This window comes from Rattus norvegicus, chromosome 10 (assembly GCF_021556685.1).
Source record: "Rattus norvegicus strain SHRSP/BbbUtx chromosome 10, alternate assembly SHRSP_T2T, whole genome shotgun sequence".
NCBI lineage: Eukaryota > Metazoa > Chordata > Mammalia > Rodentia > Muridae > Rattus > Rattus norvegicus.
In genome coordinates this window covers 86841453-86860083 of record NC_141543.1, presented here as the reverse complement: position 1 = coordinate 86860083, position 18631 = coordinate 86841453, and the positions used below count along the sequence as shown (strand labels likewise).

At 49.2% G+C, this 18631-nt stretch overlaps 1 protein-coding gene across 2 annotated transcripts; it reads right to left on the bottom strand.

Annotated features, from left to right (window-relative positions):
• Nucleotides 1-2363: 2363 nt before the first annotated feature.
• Phb1 (prohibitin 1) lies at nt 2364-15144 on the bottom strand. 2 transcript variants are annotated; one of them, NM_001430076.1, is made up of 7 exons: nt 15005-15144; nt 14073-14187; nt 11108-11269; nt 7660-7802; nt 7353-7469; nt 4920-5015; nt 2364-3438 (listed from the first exon to the last, which is right to left on the bottom strand). In NM_001430076.1, exons 2-7 carry the CDS (start codon nt 14158-14160, stop codon nt 3226-3228), a joined length of 819 nt encoding a protein of 272 aa, NP_001417005.1. In that variant the 5' UTR covers nt 14161-14187; nt 15005-15144; the 3' UTR covers nt 2364-3225. The 2 variants fall into 2 exon arrangements, with proteins under 2 accessions (NP_001417005.1, NP_114039.1); NM_031851.3 differs by having other exon boundaries at nt 15102-15144.
• Between the last annotated feature and the right edge of the window lie 3487 nt (nt 15145-18631).

Genomic DNA, 18631 nt, shown 5'->3' with positions numbered 1-18631 from the left:
TGCAGAATGCAAGTGCCTCCCAGGAATGTGGATGCACACTGTGCAGGCTAGGGAGAGGCAGTGGGGATAGGGGACAAGGAACCAGGAACAAAAGTGTTGCTAAAGAGAAGCAAATGAATCAAGACTCAAAGGTCAGAGCATCTGGACCCGTGGGCGTTGAGAAGGGCAGGCTATCCAACATGAGGTGACTGTAAGAAGAGCTGTAGCACAGATATGGTGGGGGACTGGCGTGGGTGAGGGTCAGTGTTTTCAGGGGAGGTGCTATTGATAAAACGAGCCTTGTCCCACAGCCTCCTTCTTACCCAGGTTACTTCCTGTAGAGCTGGTGGCTTCACCCAAAATTGGTGGCAGATGGCAAAGGTCACCAGCAGGTCCTAACTATACAGCTCCCCTTGCCGTTGCTGGAAGGCCTCATTAGAACAGTGTGGCATTTGCAAACTGGACAAGGTGGCATATCATGCCTGTGACCTAGCACTCAGGAGAAAGGAGAAAGAGGAGATCCAGAGGCTAGCCTCTGACATGAGAGCCTGCCTCTAAACAAAGATAAAAAAGAACAAATGTCACTTGCCAATTGACAAATAATCCATTTGCTTTCTCATTTCTCACAGACCCACGTAGGAATGACTACAACCCTGCCCCACCATCATGAACCTATCAAGTTCCCAGAAGTGTGGAGAACAGTAAGCCTTTGTGGTTTTTGTCCTTCCTTGTCCAGGTCCACTGTCTTAGCATGTGAGCCTTTGAGCCTGAACAAGGAAACTAACTATTCATCCCCCATGGAGCCAACAGGGAGGAAGCCACTTCCTGTTCTCTCCCTTCCTGGCCAGGCCAGGACATGGCATCTCCATCCCAGGCTGGGAGAACAGAGTTGATAAAGGCCCATTCTGATAGGCCCACAAACCCGGAGGCCACCAGAGGGACTAAGGAGGCACTTAACAGCTCTTGAACATTTGTAAAAAGATTTATTCTGCGGAAGTGAAGGCAGAGAGGGGCCCAGGGTTGCCACTGGGATGCACCTCTGCCATCCATGACAGGGAGACCCACAGTGAAGCCAGCAGGGGACCAGCCTGCCCATCACCCCATGGCTAACCCGAGGCAGGAGGGATCCAGTCACCCGCAGGCAGCCAGGACACCTGGAAACGAAACCCAATCTCCTGCCAAACGCAGGAAACACAAGGGTCCTTAAAAGGGCCCGAGGGAGAGAGGGGAGCCTCCTGCCTCCTCCTCCCAGGGGTGTCCAAAGTAATAAATGGCAGGAAAAGGGGACGGGTGTAGAGTGGATGCTGGTCTGGAACTTATTAGAAATTAGGCTCTTTCTGCTGCAGTCTTCGGTGTGCTTGAGTCAGGCACCTCATCATTTGCTCGCCTCCCCAGTCTTATAAGAAGAGATAGGAGGCCTGAGGCTGTAAGGGAGGACACCCAGGCAAGCAGAGACGGAAGCTGTGGGTTAGCTTGGAGGGCCAGAAGTCCGGGCCTTTTTTTGTGTTTCTTGGGAGGTGAGAAAGGTGTATAAAGAGAAGTGTTGGGAGGTCCCAACCTTTAGCTCCACCCCAAAACTGTCCTGCCTGGCCCTGTGAGAGAGGAATTTAGACAGAGGCTTAGAGCCTTCCTTAGGGCCCTTGCGAGGTCAGTTGAGAGGAGAAAGTGTGTCCGCCTTGTTCTTAAAGACACAAGGTAGGAGGTCAGCTCTCTCTCCACTAAATGCATTCATGTGGTCTTCCTCACATCCAAGTCCACCAGCCAAAGTAAAGCAGAATAACCCACTGCAGAGAAATTCAAGCCACCTGATGTCTAGAACTAGAGGGCAGGAGAGACCTGGCTCTGATCATTTGATACCATCTGCATCCCTCTTGCCAGGGGAGAACTGAACAACTCTGATAGGCGGGGCAACCCTGTTTGTAACAAAATTAAAACACAGAAGAGGGCTGGAGAGATGGTTCAGTGGTTAAGAGCACTGACTGCTCTTCCAGAGGTCCTGAGTTCAATTCCCAGCAACCACATGGTGGCTCACAGCCATCTGTAATGGGATCTGATGCCCTCTTCTGGTGTGTCTGAAGACAGCTACAGTGTACTTATATATAAAAAAATAAATAAAACCACAGAAGAAAATTAACCTCTTCCCCTGCCTCACTGTCTATGAACTCATTTCATGAAAAACTCACCCAGGTGAGGTTTGGTACCAAGGTTCACTTCAGGCTGGGGGAGGATTCACCTCACACAGCTAAGCATTTCCTAAAACCAAAGCATCTTCAGCCTTGCTGGACGCCCCTCCCCACCTGGTGACACAAACACGCACGCGTGACTGCTGGACTGTTCTGATCCTCTGGCTCCCGCAAATTGAAAACAAACCCCGAATGCAGCTGGAGGGTCTGGGTGTCATTTATTGACAGCAGCTTACATTGTGTTTTCTTTCCTTGATTGCTTCCTTCGGAGCTCTGGCCCACAGCCCTTGGGAAGGAAGGGCAATCTCGAAGAGAGGGAGCGGGAAGGCAGGCGCACGTGTCCTTGGCAGGTGTGCTCAGCCCCGGCAGGATGCAATCCTTCAAGCTGGAATCCCATTGGGTATTTGAGAGGACCAATGTGGGGGGTGGACAGGAAGTCTTCCACAGGACTCACATCTCAGTCCAGGCCTCTTATTCTATCCAAGTCTATCCAAAGTTTAGGTCTCTGGTGGGGGCAGCAAAATTAGGCCCACCCACCGTGATGGGCAGATTCTTCACTCCATGCCCTAGTCGCACGCACACACCTGCTTCCGCTGGTCACGGTTAAGAGGGAATGGCCTTACAGTTAAGACAGACCACTTCCTCAGGCCCTCCTCAGCTGCATCTGTCCGGGTTCGTATGGCTGGAAAAATTGAGGGCTTGCCTTTTGGTTCACGTGTGTGCACCACTGTCTGTAAATCTTCAATATATGGCAGAATGGAGGCTCAAGGTCTACTCAGGCTGCCAGCTGGCTCCCCGTCCACCACACACACTGCCCTGCCTTTCTTCCGCCGACTGCCAGCACCCAGGGTGGAAGGCCAGTCTGCATAGGCACTTGGCAATTTTGTTATGAAAGTGGGCAAAAAGTGTAACAATAAAAGCTTCATTTGATAATTAGAGATATGAAGTGATTTTACCTTTATTTCCTTCATGTTAAGCCAATCATTAAATTTCACAGTGATTTCTGGGGTGGGGCAGAAGGAAGGCGTCATTCAGAGCGATGGAGGCCCTGGCCTGGCTGGCCTTACTGGGGGAGCTGGAGGAGCACGGACTGCCCTGCTGGCAGGTAGGTGATGTTCCGAGAGCGGGAGAGCTGATAAGCAATGTCCTCAGCAGCTTCCAGCTTTCGCAGCTCGATCAGGCCATCCCCGGCGGTGGCCAGTGAGTTGGCGATCAGCTCAGCCGCTTTGGAGTCACCCTCAGCAGAGATGATGGCCGCCTTCTTCTGCTGCTCAGCCTACAGGAGAAGAGGCAGAGACTGCGATCACTCCATAGCACTCAGATCAAGCCATGGCCTAACCAGAACCAAGCCAGGCCCCCCCACAGGGCCTGCAAGGTCCCCTGGGAGTGTTCTCCCCTTATGATAGGGTCAGAGCTGTCCCCAGCCTTCCTCCTTCCCTTCATGCCCTTGTGTCATGCATGTCACGATAGCACATGATTCTCTTGGCTATATGGACACGGTTTCTTATACTCTGATCCAAAGCCACGGAAACCGGAAAGGAAGGCTGGAACAGCATCAATCTTTAGGTCCGTCTTTCCTTCCAGCGCCAAGTCAAAATGACTTCCATCAAAGCCAGGGCATCCCAGTGTGGTGGTTAACCACTGTAACCTTAGCACTAACGTGGCAATGGCAGATGGGAGGCTCGCTGCAAGTCTGAAGCAAGCCTGGTTTACACAGGACATTTTAGGTCAACCAGAGCTACAAACAAAAAACCCCAAAACCAGACAAAAACTCCAAAACCAACGGACAGAGCTGGGCTAGGGACTGGCCTCTGGCACCACAAATAAACAAATGAAGTACCCAAGAGCAGTGTGCTCCCGTGTTAGTTACTACTCCCTTGTAGTTACCCAAAGATGGCCCTGGCTCACCCTACCACGCCAGCAGGATGATGACATCAGGATATATGATTTTCAGAGCGTGGGGGGAGAGTTTGCCTTTAAGGCTGAATTCAACACACAGGCTTCCCTCCCATCCTCCATTTTGGTGCTGAACGGGATTTAACCATTTAGTACACGCTAGGTAAACACTGTCACCGAGCTGTGTCTTCACCGCTCAATTCAAAACACGTTTATTTCACACCTAGCATCACCGGCAGTATTAGACCTGTTACAGGTCTGGAGCCACAGCAGACACAGAGGGAAACACACTCCTGCCACTCAGGGCCTGCGCTCCCTACGACCAAACCCCTCTTCTACACATTAAAGATTAAACATCTTTACATTAGGAAAGCTGGTGGGGGGAGGAGGCAGATAGCGAGGGGCCTTTACATACACCAGGGAGAACAGGCTACTCTGCACATACATCGTGTTCCATCACTCTGAAACATCTGGAGAGATTCGACAACAGAGAAAAAACCCACCACGCACATCTGGCACGTTTGATCTCTTTTACTGTCGGTTTCACTATGTAACCTCGGTGTAAAAGTAACTCCTCAGCGAAGCTGAGAACATGCCAGGGGTAACATTTTCATGTGTAGGAGAGGGTTTTTGATCTCGGGAAGCAGGAAATAAGTGACCCTTCAGTGATTTAGGACCATAACCTCATAACCCTGACAGCTCCCAAAGACTCTGGGACTGATTGGAGGAGTAAGGTTCCTTCAACCCTCTTCTGCTTATCCCAGACAGATGACAGATGACCAGTTTCTAGGCCACCCGGCAGATGGGGAAGCCAAGCACTAGGAGGGGAAGGCTGTTTCTGCCATCTGGTTGGACGCTCACCTTTTCCACCACAAATCTGGCTCTCTCTGCTTCCTGCTGAGCCACCTGTTTGGCTTCCACCGCCTCTGTGAACTCCTTCCCGAAGGTCAGATGTGTCTATGGGGAGAAAGTGAGCACAAGCTGAGGCAGTAAGTGCTTACACAGCACTGCTGGGAGGCCTCCCTGGCCACTGCAAGGAAGAGGCCAGGAATGGCTCTAGCAGCGGCTGGAGCTACAAGATGCCCTTCAATCTCAGTCCCCTTGTTCACGCTGAGTTCACACCTCTGTATTCTTAGCTGCTCACACTGTGCCTACACAGAATTCTGTCACCAACGCATCAGTCACCCCATGAGGAAAATGATGGGACCCAGGGATACGAGAAGGGATCTACTCAAATCAATCCCCTCCCCAGAGGAAGGAACTCATGGGTTCCAGGACCCCCATCACTGATGATTGCTCTTCCGAGATCCTTTGATGCCCCGTTCCAGGACTTGAGTGGGGGGACGGACGGAAAGCTGAGCCCCTGAGAGCAAGGGATGCAGCTGGTTCCCAGGGATGGAGGAGCCTGGCGGTCTCTGCTTATGGATTAACCAGCCCACTTCCTTCTCAGAGCACCTCCACCCTTGACAGGAAGACAGAGGGTGGCCCACAGATCATGGCATCCCTGACACACACTAGTTCTGGTAAAGGTTTTAAAAGAAAGGCAGGTGAAGCCATTGCTCAGGAGAGCCTGACTGTCAACAGACCTTCCCTATCACATAAATAGCTCGAGTATTTGGCTGGAGGGACGATCTCTGAGGTAGCACAGAAGAGGGACAGACCTTGGCACTCCTAAGGCCCAGCCTACAGGAAGTCACTGAGTCCATCTTTCTATTGCAAGAGCAGGCACAGGGCTCAGTGCTTAGGAGCCCTGGCTGCTCTTGCAAAGGGCCAGGTTTGCTGCTTAGCAGCCACATGGTGATTCAAACCATCTCTAACTCTAGTTACAGGGTATCTGATGCACACACGTGGCACCCTTACAAACACGGACAAAACATACATGCGAGCTAAAAAAAATATAAGTCTAGGAAAAAATTCTAAAGGTGTTAATTTAGGTTCAAATGCAATTTTGCTTCATTCATCCCCCATCCCCTGCTCCCTCCCAAACTCTGCTTTGTACAGGCAAAAATCTTGACCACACATCCTCCCGAGTTTTCCACAATACAGACCTAAGTCTTTTGGCTTGTTTCTGCTCTAAGACGGTCTTACTCTGAGCCCAGGAGGGCTGATACGCACGGCCATTCCAGGCGTGTGCCAAATACGCCAGCTAAATCTTATCTTGCCGCTGCTCTACTCTGTCGGACCCACTCTGGACTCTCATTTGAAGTTTGGATTTGGAAACACAATCCTGAGAACTGAAAAGCTAAATGTGTAATTAAAGAATAAAATTTCTTTCTGAAAGGGCCAGCTGAGGGCAGCAAATTCCCCAGGAAATCTAATTTTCTCCTCACACCTCTTAGCTATGGTCTCTTGTGGTCAGGCCACATTTCCCCAGGATAGAGTATGTGGTCAGAGTCTAGAAAGATGCCAAGTTTCTCTCAGGTTTTTACTCCGTGTGTTCTCACTGCCAGAGTGCTGTGTTAACATGGGAGAGCCTGGAGCAAGGCAGGCTGCAGAGTCAAGGACTGCAGCCTGGCATAGTGCCAGGAGAGGGAGCCACATGCCCTTCCCCGGAGAGAGGGAGGGAGGAAAGAGGCCCTGCCTGGAGGGGAGCAGAGGTTGCTCAGAGAATGGCTGTTTGAACAGCTGTGCAGATGCTGAGGGGAAGCCTAGCCTTTCCCAGGCAGGCCGCAGAGAGAACAGGAAGCACTCTGCCTTGTTACCCGACAAATCACTCCAAGACTTTTCCCAGAGACTCTAGAAACACGACCCCTTCCCCTCGCCTTGGTGTGAAATGCTCTATTTCCTATACTGCCTTCCGTTGGACGCTATGACCCCAGCTCCACATTAATACAGAGAATACAAAGTCTTGAGAGGCTGGCTCACACCTGAGGTGCCTCCCGCCCACCACTCCAGGGACAGTCACTCACTGGCACTCTTATCACCAGAGGCTTCCAGGACCCCTTGTTGAGGAATCCTTGAGCTGGACCCACTTTAGAGAGGAAAACTGTCAGCCGCTCCCAGGCCGAGCAGTCAGCCATCAGGAATCACGTTCCAGGGAGCTTTGGGGATAGTTCAGTGGTTAGGGACCAACAGGGCAATCAGTTATGAGAAAAGTGTGTGGCAGATGAAACCTAAAGGACGTTCAGTGACAGAGACCTGAGGCGATGACTTCAGGCGCTGGGACACTTTCACATTTTCAAGTCCCATATCCAGGTAAGTGGATATGGGGCCCAACCCCGTGTGCCCAGAAACCAAGCCAGTCACCAAAGCAAGAGAAGCAGCCCTTTCTCTCAGCCTCCTCAGGGATCTTACCAGGGACACGTCATCCAGGATGAGCCCGAATGTTGCTGCTCGCTCTGTGAGGTCATCACTCACCTGCCTGGAGACCAGCTCTCGCTGGGTAATCAATTCTCCAGCATCGAATCGAGCCTGGCCACAGGGGGAAGGACAGAAATCTGGTCAGGTTACTGAGGAAGGAGAAACAAGCAGCATACTCATGGCTAGAACCTACTCCCTACCCACTACCCCACACTGTCCTGGCCACCCAGCCATCCACCCACTACCCTTCGTGCTCTCCTGGCCACCCAGCCACCTCTAGGGCTGCACTCTGTTCACTTACCACCACCGACTTGAGGATCTCTGTGGTGATAGATGGCAGCACCCGCTCATCATAGTCCTCGCCAATGCTGGTGTAGATACGAGGAAGCTGGCTGGCCACCGGCCGGAAGAGGATACGTAGTGTGATGTTGACATTCTGCAAGTCTTAGGGTAGGGAATATATGGGAGTTAGACACAAACACCATAGGTGGACTTTTCTATGACCTTCCTGTAAGTCCACTGTAAGTCATATATAGAAGTTCAGTTAGACCCTGAGGAGAGAGCTGGCTACATCTAGTTCCTCAGCAGAGCCCAGCCTGCACTCGGCACCAGAGTCAGGAACCACTGACAGGATGGGGACGTATTAGCTTTTCAGTACACCGTGAATGCCCTCTCATGAGAGCAATTCAGACTGTGTGACCAAAGAGTGCTAGGGACCGTGAACACCTTTGGACAACGTATAAGCTAATGCCAAGAATTCTAGAGGGAGCCTTTCTAAGGGCTGGTATATGTGCTCGTGTCAGGAGTCAGCAGCCCTGGGTTACTTGGATCTGGTGAAACTTCGTCCATCCATGGAGTCCACTGACCTGGGCTGTGGTACCACTGTGCTGTTTTCTAATGGTGGGGACCAGTCTTAGTCAAACTGAGTGTATTAGTCTGTGAGATGAGGAGAAATGGGGACAGCACCTTCTCATAGATAGTAGACTAAGGCTCATCCATCCAGGGCCTGCTTCCTGATACCTGAGAGAAGGTGGCAGCTGGCACTACAGCACGCTGATGTGAGAGGATTTCTGATAAAGTCTAAAAACAAAGGCCGTTAAGCCAAAGGCAGGGCGAATTCAAAAGACTCATTGTCCACAAGCATCTGGGGAGACAGTCAGCCCCTACCTACTCCTGACAATCCAGGCCCGTGCAGGGCTAAGGCACAGCCACCCTGTGTAAGTTCGCCAGCACCAGCAGCTAAGGGCTGCCAGGGGTTGGAGTCCTGACCCAGCCACTGAGAGAAGTGGGAAATTCATGACTAGAATCGCCCGTCCCAATTTTTAGCATGTGCAGGTACAAATACGACTTAGCACAGCCATGAGACAACACGGATATAAAGCGCAAAGGCGGACGTTTAGAAGCAGGATTCTAAATCCAACCTCACTCATCCCCATCACCCCACCCCACCTTCTATTTCCTCTTGGCAGCAGGCAAGCCAGGCCCAGCATTCTGCAGGAGCGGCAGGCAGACTTCCTATTCCCCTCTTCTCTTCTCTTCTCTGACCTGACTTCTCACTCTAGGTTCTCCAATCAAGAGGTCAGCACTAGGGAGAGCAGGCAGATCTCCTCTGCTCCACTTGCCCCTGGCCATCTTCTCCTTGCTCTATTACCGGTTCTCATGCTTGCCCTCCTGAGGACTGAGGTCCTTAATAGTTAGCTCTCTTTTTGGTCATCCCTGTACAGGAGCCTTCAACCTGGCAGCAAGCCTGCACAGCACAAGGAGCAAACATCTGCCCAGGAACAGCTCTGAGGGCATCGAGTGCCGTGAGCCCCACGGGATCCCTCTTCTTCCCACGAGTCAGCTCCCTTTACTGCCTTCACTGACTGGGGAGGGGAATGGTAAGGGCTGGTCACTTCAGGCTCCAACTAGAAATCCAGTGGCATATCTCAGGCACAGGGCTGTGTGGCGCAGCCTGTGAGAGGGCAGTCTGAGGTCTGCCCTGCTGGAGCAGAGACCGTGGAAAACAAGGCAAAGGGAAAGTTGTCAGCCACAAGGAGAGACAAACTGCCAAAGACTAGTTTGGACAGTCACTCTGGGGACCAGGAACTGATGGGAAGGATTAACCACAGCAGCAAAAGACACTTTAGAGTTCCTCAAAGTTAGAACAGCATGGAACTTTCCCCTAAGATTCACCTTACTTTTTATGTACAATGTCTTGCCTACATGTAAGTGTGTGCACTGTGCACGTGCCTACTGGATTCCCCCCGCAGCTGGGGTTACAGACGGCTGTGTCACCACATGGATGCTGAGATTTGAACCCAGGTCCTCTTTTTTTTTTCTTCTTTTTGTCGGAGCTGGGGACCGAACCCAGGGCCTTGCACTTGCTAGGCAAGCACTCTACTACTGAGCTAAATCCCCAACCCCGAACCCAGGTCCTCTGTAACAGCAACAAGTGCTCTTAACCACTGAGCCATTATCTCCAGCCCTCGATAAGAAACTCTTAGGTTAACCCTTTATATTTGTCTCTTCATTTATCCTGCTGCCTGTGTTCACCTTTAATATATATTTCAGTCTACAAACACACACACACACACACACACACACACACACACACACACACACACACCCCTCTTCAGGAGAGTCATGCTATGAATTCTTTTAAACATTTTTTTAATTACAATATTTACACATTTTACGTGCATGTGTGTGAGCGCATCACACGACACATGTGGAGGTCAGCAGAGAACCTGCAGGACCTAGTTCTATGGTTCTACAGGGTAGTTTCTGGAGATCGAACTCAGGCTCGGTGCCAGGATTAACTTACCAGTCTGCGATTCTTTTTACTTTTTTAAATTAACTTTTAAAATGTATTGATTCATGTATTGTATATTGTACGTGTAGGCGTGTACGGCCAGGATGTGTGTGTAGAGGTCAAAAGGCCACCTGCAGGCATCGGTTTTCTTCTCCCACCACATTTGACCTGGGTGTTGAACTTGGGTTGTCGGGCTCGGCGGCCAGCATCTCTCTAGTCCCGAATTACCTTTCTAAGTGAGCATGAGGAACGATGAGTTCTGGTACAACACTTCTTTTCCTTTTCTTCCACATTTTTTTTTTTTTTGAAACAGGGACTCATACATATAGAAGAGGTTAGCATCGAACTCACTGAGCAGCCAAAGATGACCCTGAACTTCTGATCCTCCTGAGTGCTGATATACATGATGGAGTTATATGAGAGTCACGGCTTTGGTGCATCCTGCTCAATGCCCCAGGTACTCCTGCCACCCTACTCATACTAGAAATATATTCTCTCTCTCTCTCTCTCTCTCTCTCTCTCTCTCTCTCTCTCTCTCTCTCTCTCTCTGTGTGTGTGTGTGTGTGTGTGTGTGTGTGTGTGTGTGTATGTGTGTGTGTGTGTTTGTGAAGACAGCCTGTCCTGGAACTCACTCAGCAGACCAGACCAGCTTTCAACTCACAAAGATCCACCTGATTAAAGGCATGCACCATCACCTAATTTAGAAGTTATTTTTTAAGACAGGATCTCTCTACGTAGCCTTGCTTGGCCTGGAACTCATTGAGCAGACCGGGCTGGCCTGTAAGTCACAGAGATCCACCTGCCTTTGCGAGTGCTGGAATTAAAGGCATTCACCACCTTCACACAGCACAGAAGTTCTTATGAGGTGAAGTTTAACCTGTGTCCTAGATGTTTCTAGAACGAGCAGAACAGCATGGCACACCTCCACATCTACACAGCCACAGGTAAGACTCACCTTTGCTGCCGGTGATGACCGGCACATTACGTGGTCGAGAGCGGCAGTCAAAGATGATTGGCTTCTGTACCCAGGGGATGAGGAAGTGAGTCCCTTCCCCTACCACGATGTCCTGCACGCCACGGAATCGGTCGAAGATGACAGCTCTGTGTCCGGCATCCACTAGGGAGGAATAATGGCAGGTCAGAAAAACCCTGTCACTCTTTGACAAAAAGAATCCTATCTTTTCAAGATCCTTGACTCTTTCTGTGCTTTCAAATTTGTAAACGCTTTCTTTGTCAGAGGACACCTGCAGAGGTCAGGTCTCTCCTTCCACCAAGTGGGTCCTCGGAATGAAACTCAGGTCGTCATGCTTGTACCAAGGGTCTTTACCCACCAAGCCATCTTGCCAATCCTTCCCTTTATTCTTAGGCATAACTTCATATGACTGGGGTGGGGCGGGGCAGTGTGCGTGCCTCGATGCATGTGTGGACGAAGGGAGATAATTTTCTGGAGCCTGTTTGTTTCTTCTGTCTTTACACAGGCTCCGGGAATAAAACTCAGGTCACCTGGTTTGTGGCGTGTGTGCTTTTACCAGCTAAGCCATTTCGCCAGCCCCCCTCTTTTCTTGTAGTATTTTAAGAGTTTAGACCCCTTTCCCTTTTATTAGGTTTCCTCCTTTCCTGCTGTCTTCCTGAACAATCACTTCCTGTCCTGTATGTCTCCCCAGGGACTTCAGGCTGCTCCTTAGCACCCTTTCTCCTTTAAAGAGCTGGCCTTTGAATGTCTGATTGGCCACCCTACCCTGCCCCCAACTCCCAGCAGCACAATTCCAGGAATCACCTCCCGAGAGTTCTATAATTCAAGATCTTCCCAGGGCCATGTGTATACTGGCTCCAACATAATCTGATGCTCCCAGAGGCAGGCTCCTTACTGGGGACCCTCAGACATGTTCCCGTTGTTTAGTCTTTCCTTTCTTTTTTCTTTTGAACTAGCAGTATAAGGAGGCAATCACTCTGCCCAGCAGCCTTCTGTGTTTTGTTTTGTTCCAAGATAAGCTCTTACTGTGTAGCTCTGACTGTCCTGGAACTTGTTCTGTTGACCAGGTTGGCCTAGAGCTCAAGAAATCTGCTTGTGTCTGCCTCCTGAGGACTGGGTTTAAACAACCAGGCTGTGCACAGCCACCACCTGCCTTGTCTTGCTTTTATTTTATTTTTTTTTTAAGGTAAGTTCTCATTATGTAGCCTTGGCTATCCTGGAGCACACCACATAGACCAAGCTAGCTCTGCACTGAAGAGACTTGTATGCACCGACGGTATACACCACTACGGGCGGCTTGCCCAGGGTCTTTCCAATAACCGTTTCTCTAATATTTGCAGGAGATGTAGAGATATCTTGTGGACTCAAGAAATTCAAAGATGCTGACTGTGTAGCCTAAGGGAAAAGCCTCTCCCCTCCTTCCCTCTCCTCTAACTTTTTGAGACAAGCAAGGCCTTACGATGTAGCCTTACTATGTGGGACTGGCACTCAAGATCCTCAGCCTTGTGAATGCTGGAATTACGGGAGTATGCCACCAGACCCAGGCTGAAGTAACTACTTTCTCTCGTTTCTCATTTGAATTAGAAGTGATCTAAAAACCTTCACTTTGAAAAATCAAAAAGTCATATAGCCAAAGGTAAAAGGTCCAGGAGTTCAAAGCCAGCCAGCCTGAGGCTATAGGAGACAAGTCTTAAAAACAGAACAGCTGGATGTGGCCTTGAGTCACTTAAAGCTGCAAAGTTGGGCTAGGGTATACAGGCGCACACCTTCAATAGCAGCACTTAGGAGACAGAGGTAGGCGGAGGCTCTCTGAGTTCCAGACCACCTCGATCTACACAGAGAGTTTCATGCCAGTCAAGAGCTCATAGTAAAGATCTGTCTCAACAAAACAAACAAAATCAACCCACCCAAAACAAACGAAACAGAAACCACACAGGAGGCATGTCATATCTGTGGCTGTTTTCAGAGAGTACCAGAGTTAGGGGGAATCTTAAAAGAAGAACCAGTTCAGTCCCATTTTTTTGACCAATGAGAAAGCTGAACTAAAAGGAAGGACTTGCCGATAAGACCATGTAAGTCAAAGAAAACCCGGCTTAGCCCTGTGGCACTATTAAAGGCCTGGCAATGCATCTCAAAAACTATCCTCTCTGCGACTAGCTGAGCAAAACCTTCTTTCTCTCAAATTGGTCTAGAGATGTTGCCAAGTTGTTTCATGCACATAAAGAAGAGAACCAGGAGGGGTTGGGGATTTGGCTCAGTGGTAGAGCGCTTGCCTAGCAAGCACAAGGCCCTGGGTTCGATCCCCAGCTCCGAAAAAAAAAAAGAAAAAAAAGAAAAGAAAAGAAAAAAAAAAAAAAAGAGAGAACCAGGGGTTGAGGAGGTTAGCTCAGTGGTAGAGCACTTGCCTAGCAAGCTCAAGGCCCTGGGTTCAGCCCTCAGCTCCGGGGGTGGGCGTGGGGGTGGGGGTACCAATAGAATCCTGTCACCGAAGAGGCATCTGGGTAATACCGTATCACTTCAAAGTGGCTATAAGTAATAGAAACATCCAACCAGCAATTGGACAGGAGGGCTCCTCTTGAACAAAGGCTTTAAGTCAGTGGCTCACAATCTCATGGGGGGATCCAAAGATCCTATTACAGGGGTTGCCTATGACCATCGGAAAACACTGATATTTTCATTACAATTCATAATTACAAGTTATGAAGTAGCAATGAAAACAACTGTATGGTTGGGGGGAAGACTATTAAATGTTCCAAGCATTAGGAAGGTTGAAACCACTGCCTAAGTGGACACAGGGCCTCTGATAATACAGAACCACAGTTTGGGGGGTAGCAGTAGGTGAGCCCCCTTACCCTCACGCACCATCAGACATGGGCTAGCATCAGGAATGTCAGGTGGGCTATGCAGATCAACAGAAACCAGGCAGAAATTCTCCTCAGTGCCTCACCGTTATATAGAGCAGAGTTCACCACGCCTCCTGCAACTGCTAAGGCCAGGCCGAACTTTCCGATGGACTCAAACACTTTGGCAGCCATGACTCCTTCTGTTGCTTCCGCTCACACCTAAACAGGGGGTAAAAATAAAACAACTTGACGCCAGATTCTCAGGAAAAGCCCACTCAGAGGCACAGCATTCATGTCTCAAGATACATTTTCATGTATCTACGCTTGTGGGCTCTAAGTCACTCACTCAACACCCCACAACACGGAACATCTTGCCATCTGTAGCATCGTGTTTGCTTTTGTGCCACACTTAGCTCAGCGTAGGAACGATGCTAGTGCCACAGAAAATCACACTCCCATCTCCTAGACAAATAGGCCACAAGAGAGAACGGTCCTGCACGGGTGAAGCCAACAACAAAAGGGCAATTCCTGTTAACATGTAAGTTCCACAGTAACCTTCAGTTACTTTCTGAAGGTTGTTACTGCCGAGGTGCACAGACAGGTTACGCTATTAAGTTGTTAGAATGAGAAGATCGAATTCTAGAAGGCATTGTAGAACTCCTCCCCATACCTGTTCATAGGAAAGCGGGGGCTGGCAGGGTTGCAGTGGGGCAGAGAGGTTGAAGGACTGGGGGTGGGGCTGCGGCGGGGTGGGTGGGAGCACGTAGCTGACAAACTAGAAACCATTTAGCCTTGAACTTTTTAATGCCCCGCCCCTGCGTCGCCTTTGGTACACTCTTCAAATCCTCCCTCCCCTTACCCTGACTTCAACTGCGAGTGTAGCCTGTTTTCTCCACGTACATTTATCCTCGTTTCTGGCACCCAGTCTTTTCTATCTCCACTAGCTTCTGAATTTTTCCTTATCATGTCCCGTCCCCTTGCTCGTCTCCTAGCTCGTTCTGGACTCAGTCTTTTCCCCCTTGTCCACTAGGCGTACCTACGCATGCATCCTATGCTCTCACTGAACACAGAAAAGCAAAGGAGGGCTACAGGGACGTAGAAACAGAGGCCTACACCGCCCCTACCACGCTTACCTGTTTCCACTCTGACCTCCACATGAATTCCTCAGCCTCGCATACTGCGCGTGCGCCAGGCAGCTCCTCCCTTTCCCCCGCCCTCTTCAAGATCCGATCCTTTAATTGGTGAAGCCGAGCGAAGTGCATTCTGGGAAACGTGTTTTGCCGTCTTCTGCGGACTCTGTGGTTTTTCTGAGGTCAACTACAACTCCCAAAAGGTTATGCAACAACGGGCTAGTTCAGGAAACCCGTTTCTGAGTGGTGAGAACGGATGGGATGTTGCCGCAGAGCCTTTCGGGGGTTGTAGTGCCTTGGTAATATATGCACGTGCCGAGTCCGCAAGGAGGTGGTGCCAGAAGCGGAAAGGTGGCTGGATCAGAAAGGAGCTCAGTTCCACTTGGAGGAAATAACAGGGTGGTGAAGGAATGGGGGGTGGGTGAGGGGGGGTGGGGGGTGTTTTGGACAAAGATGAGGTGAAATAATTCATGCACCGAGAGACTTCTAGGAAAGCCAAGGGCGACCTTCAGGGATGTGAGACGTGAATTTTCAGAGCCACTTCAGAACATTCAAAACGGCTTAGAAAGAGGAAGAGAGTCAGTCATTCAGGTCTTGCAATACTTCAGTAAAAGCTCTTGATTTAGGGTTTAAATCTCTGGGCACTTTCTTTTTAAAAGTTATAGTCGAGAAATTGCAAAAATGGGACGGAGACCGTGCGTATGGTTTCTCAAGTTCACCTGTTACCAGCAGTTTCCTTATTTGCCGTTGTTTTTGTTGTTCACTCTCCTTGCCTCCCTCCACTTTTTTCCTCTCGTACTGTTCTCTAAGAACAAGGATATCTATCTTCTGACTTAAGTAAATATAATCCGTGTCTGCATTCCATTTCTGTCAATTGAGCAAATTGTGACTTTTATAGCATTTCTCTCCACAATTCGATAAAAACCTAAAATGAAGTGCTGTTTATTTTCATGGACTTGTTGCTCCCTAAAACAAACTCATCAGAGATTATTTGTATATACACACATACATAAAGAACACAAAGGCAAGCTAGGTGGTGCAGGCCTTCAATCCCAGCACTCAGGAGGCAGAGAGGCAGGTGGATTCTGAGAGTTCGAGGCCAGCCTGGTCTACCAAGCAAAGTTCCAAGGCACCCAGAACTACGGGAAGAAAGAAAAAAAGAAAGAAAGAAAGGGAGGGAGGGAGGAAGAAAGAAGGAGGAGAGAGAGGGAATGAAGACACAAGGAAGAAAGACTCCTGGAAGGTGGGAGAAAGGCCTGGGGAGGGTAAATAAGGTGCTGAATACAAGCAAGTACTTAAAATGAATAAAATAAATTTCATCAGAAAAAATAAAAGTGTGAATGACGTCACACAACTCGAATGGGCAGCAATCAATTGCAAAGAGCTTTCCCTGCTAATAAACAATTAAATAAATGAGCCACAGATTTCGAGTCTTAGTGTTTGCGAGGGTTGCTGGCTTCACAGAGGAAGAGAAGGGCACAGCAAAGGCCCTTGCTGAGGCAGAGCACGTGCCTACCATGCACGAGGTCTTCAGTTCGAAGTCACAGCACTGTTAGAAAAAAGGACTTACACAATATTCAAAACGGCAGCGGGCTGGGGAGAGAGAGGCTGGGTAGTTAAAATCACAAAGTTGCTTTTCCCGAGGACCTAAGTGTGGTTCCCAGCACAGGGCATGTGACTCTCAGAGACCTGTCACTCCAGTTCCAGGGGATCTAATGCCTTCTTCTCCAGCACGCACACACACACACACACACACACACACACACACACACACACTACACACACACCACACACACACATACATACACACCACACACACATACACACACACACCACACACACATACACACACACACATACACACACACATACATACACACATACACACACACCACACACACATACACACACATACACACACATACACACACACCACACACACACATACATACACACATACACACACACCACACACATACACACACACATACACACACATACACACACATACACACACATATACACACACATACATATACACACACAAACCACAGACATACACACACACACACACACACACACACACACACCTTAAAACATTCAGAATGTTTGGAACATTAACATTTGCTTAAAGATATTTGGCATTATACCTGTTTGACGTCCATTGAGCATTTATGAAAAATAAATGTTTTTAGCCCCATTTTTACATCTCCATTTGGAAATAAGGAAAGGAGGTTTTTGGTTTTTTTTGTTTTTTTAAATACATTCATGGGGCTGGATGACTAAGGGGTTAAGAGCCCTGGCTGCTCTCCCAGAGGACTTGGGCTCAATTCCCAGCACCTGCAGAGCAACTTAGGACTGTCTGGAAGTTTGTTTTCAGGAGATCTGATGCCCTGGTCTGGCCTCTACGAGCACCATTCATGCAAATAGTACACGCACATGCATGCAGGCAAAACACCCATATACAGAAAACAAAAATAAAATATAGATGTCGATTTATTCCTGTGAGTGTATAGGTGCGTGGTCATGTATGACCACAGTGCACGTGTGGAGTTCAGAAGACAACTCACAGGCATTGGCCCTCTCCTTCCACCATGTGAGTCCGAGGATCAAACTCAAGTTGTCAGGGTTGGCAGCAAGCGCCTTAATCCACTGAACCATCTCACTGGCCCCAGTGTGGAGCTTGGTCAGAGAAGTCCAGTGCAGGCTACATCCACACAGCGGACAAATGGCCGATTGTTGATACTGCAACCTGTAATTTTCCAAGCTTTGAGATGGCACGGTCAGTAAGTAACACCTTAGCAACGTCGGATTTTGAGCTTAACACACAGAGACGGTGGCAATTAAATAAACGGTCACAGAAGTGTGTCTCTTTTACTTTCCTCAGCACACATGTATGGGAAGCGTATTATTTCAGGCGTGCTGGATGACGGACTAGATGAAGAAGTCAGGGGACTCTGGCTGCCTCTCACTCTGGTAAGGATGAAGTAGCCAGACCAGTGGTTCTCAACCTGTGTGCTCAGCCCCTTTGGCAAACCTCTGCCTCCACAAATATTTACAGTACTATTCATAACAGAAGCTAAGCGGCAGTTATGAAGTAACAATGAAAATAATTTTATAGCTGAGGGGGTCACGACAATGTGAGAAGCTGTATTAAATGTTCCGAGCACTGGGAAGGTTGAGAGCTGGTGGTCTAGACGAAAACAAATTAGGCGTGGACATTTAGGTGAAAGTTTGATAGTTTCCTGAAGAATATGAGCAAACAATTGGAGGATATGGGAAGCTGCCAAAGTGGCTCAGTGGTTAAGAGCACTGGCTACTGCACCAGAGGACCCGGGTTCAATTCCCCGCATGCACACAGAGGCTCATAACCCTCTGTGACTCCTGCTCCAGGACATCTAACACCACCTAACCTCCACACTGGGTGCACAAATACCCTCACAGGCAAAATACTCATACACATCGAATAGTAAACGCAATAAAAATAATAGAGAATGTGATGGAGGATGTGGAAATTGTGTATGGCAGGTCTG

Bases quoted from the DNA above. Each gene is read 5' to 3' on its own strand.
- Phb1 (NM_001430076.1), bottom strand. From the start codon at position 14,160: ATGGCTGCCAAAGTGTTTGAGTCCATCGGAAAGTTCGGCCTGGCCTTA. The intron at 11,270-14,072 runs GTGAGGCACTGA...ATTCCTCCCTAG, and splicing joins GAACTCTGCTCTATATAACG to TGGATGCCGGACACAGAGCT. The intron at 3,439-4,919 runs GTGAGCGTCCAA...CTTCTCCTGTAG, and splicing joins CCAGATTTGTGGTGGAAAAG to GCTGAGCAGCAGAAGAAGGC.